The sequence below is a fragment of the Fulmarus glacialis genome, unplaced genomic scaffold (assembly GCF_000690835.1).
Source record: "Fulmarus glacialis isolate BGI_N327 unplaced genomic scaffold, ASM69083v1 scaffold27451, whole genome shotgun sequence".
Classification (NCBI taxonomy): domain Eukaryota; kingdom Metazoa; phylum Chordata; class Aves; order Procellariiformes; family Procellariidae; genus Fulmarus; species Fulmarus glacialis.
In genome coordinates, this window is record NW_009195082.1 from 1 (window position 1) to 594 (window position 594).

General features: G+C 65.2%; 1 protein-coding gene across 1 annotated transcript in view; it reads right to left on the reverse strand.

The window, feature by feature from the left end:
• Positions 1–390: 390 nt before the first annotated feature.
• Positions 391–594, reverse strand: part of LOC104084243 (tumor necrosis factor receptor superfamily member 5-like) — a gene marked incomplete at both ends in the record, with an annotated part of 3,225 nt that continues 3,021 nt past the window's right edge. Inside the window, one exon of the mRNA XM_009587993.1 lies at positions 391–416. Within this exon, the coding sequence (XP_009586288.1) occupies positions 391–416 (26 nt within the window). The remainder of the gene's footprint in view (positions 417–594) is intronic.

A 594-nucleotide genomic window follows, 5' to 3' on the forward strand; every position in this document is an offset into this window, starting at 1 on the left:
GTCTCTGATCCACAGGGACTCACTCCCACCCCCCCGGCTGTTGACCCTCCATGTTCTCTGTGGGCTTCCTGGCCACTATCTGCACAGGGGCAGGGGTAAGGGGCAGGCAGCTATATCCCCCACCTCTGCGGCCACACCTTTCCACAGGCTCCTGTAGGCTCCCAAGCAGGGTAGGGCCTCACCCTGTGCAGGTCCCTCCCGTCTCAGCATTTGCCAGCAGCATCCCAGGGTTGCCCCAGCCCTTGTCCTGTCCCAGCCAGGCAGTCCCCACCCCTCCTGCCCTGCCGAGCCACAACCCCTGCTCTGTTGCTCTCTGCTGCTGGCACGTCCCTGGCTCTGCCCAGGAGGGGCTGCAACCCACTGCTGGAGGAGAGCTCTGGGCAGACTCACCTGCTTCTGCACCCGTCGCCTGGGACCTGGATGGAAAGAGGGACAGAGAAGGCAACAGTTGGGGGACTGCTCCTGCCCTGCCCTGCAGTGAGCTCTCAGGGGTCAGAGCCAGGGCCGGTGCTGCTGCACCACAGGTCCTGCAGCTCATGTTGTGCCTGCTGCTGCTGCCAGGCTAGAGAGGCTGAGGGCCACGGCAGGGGAGCT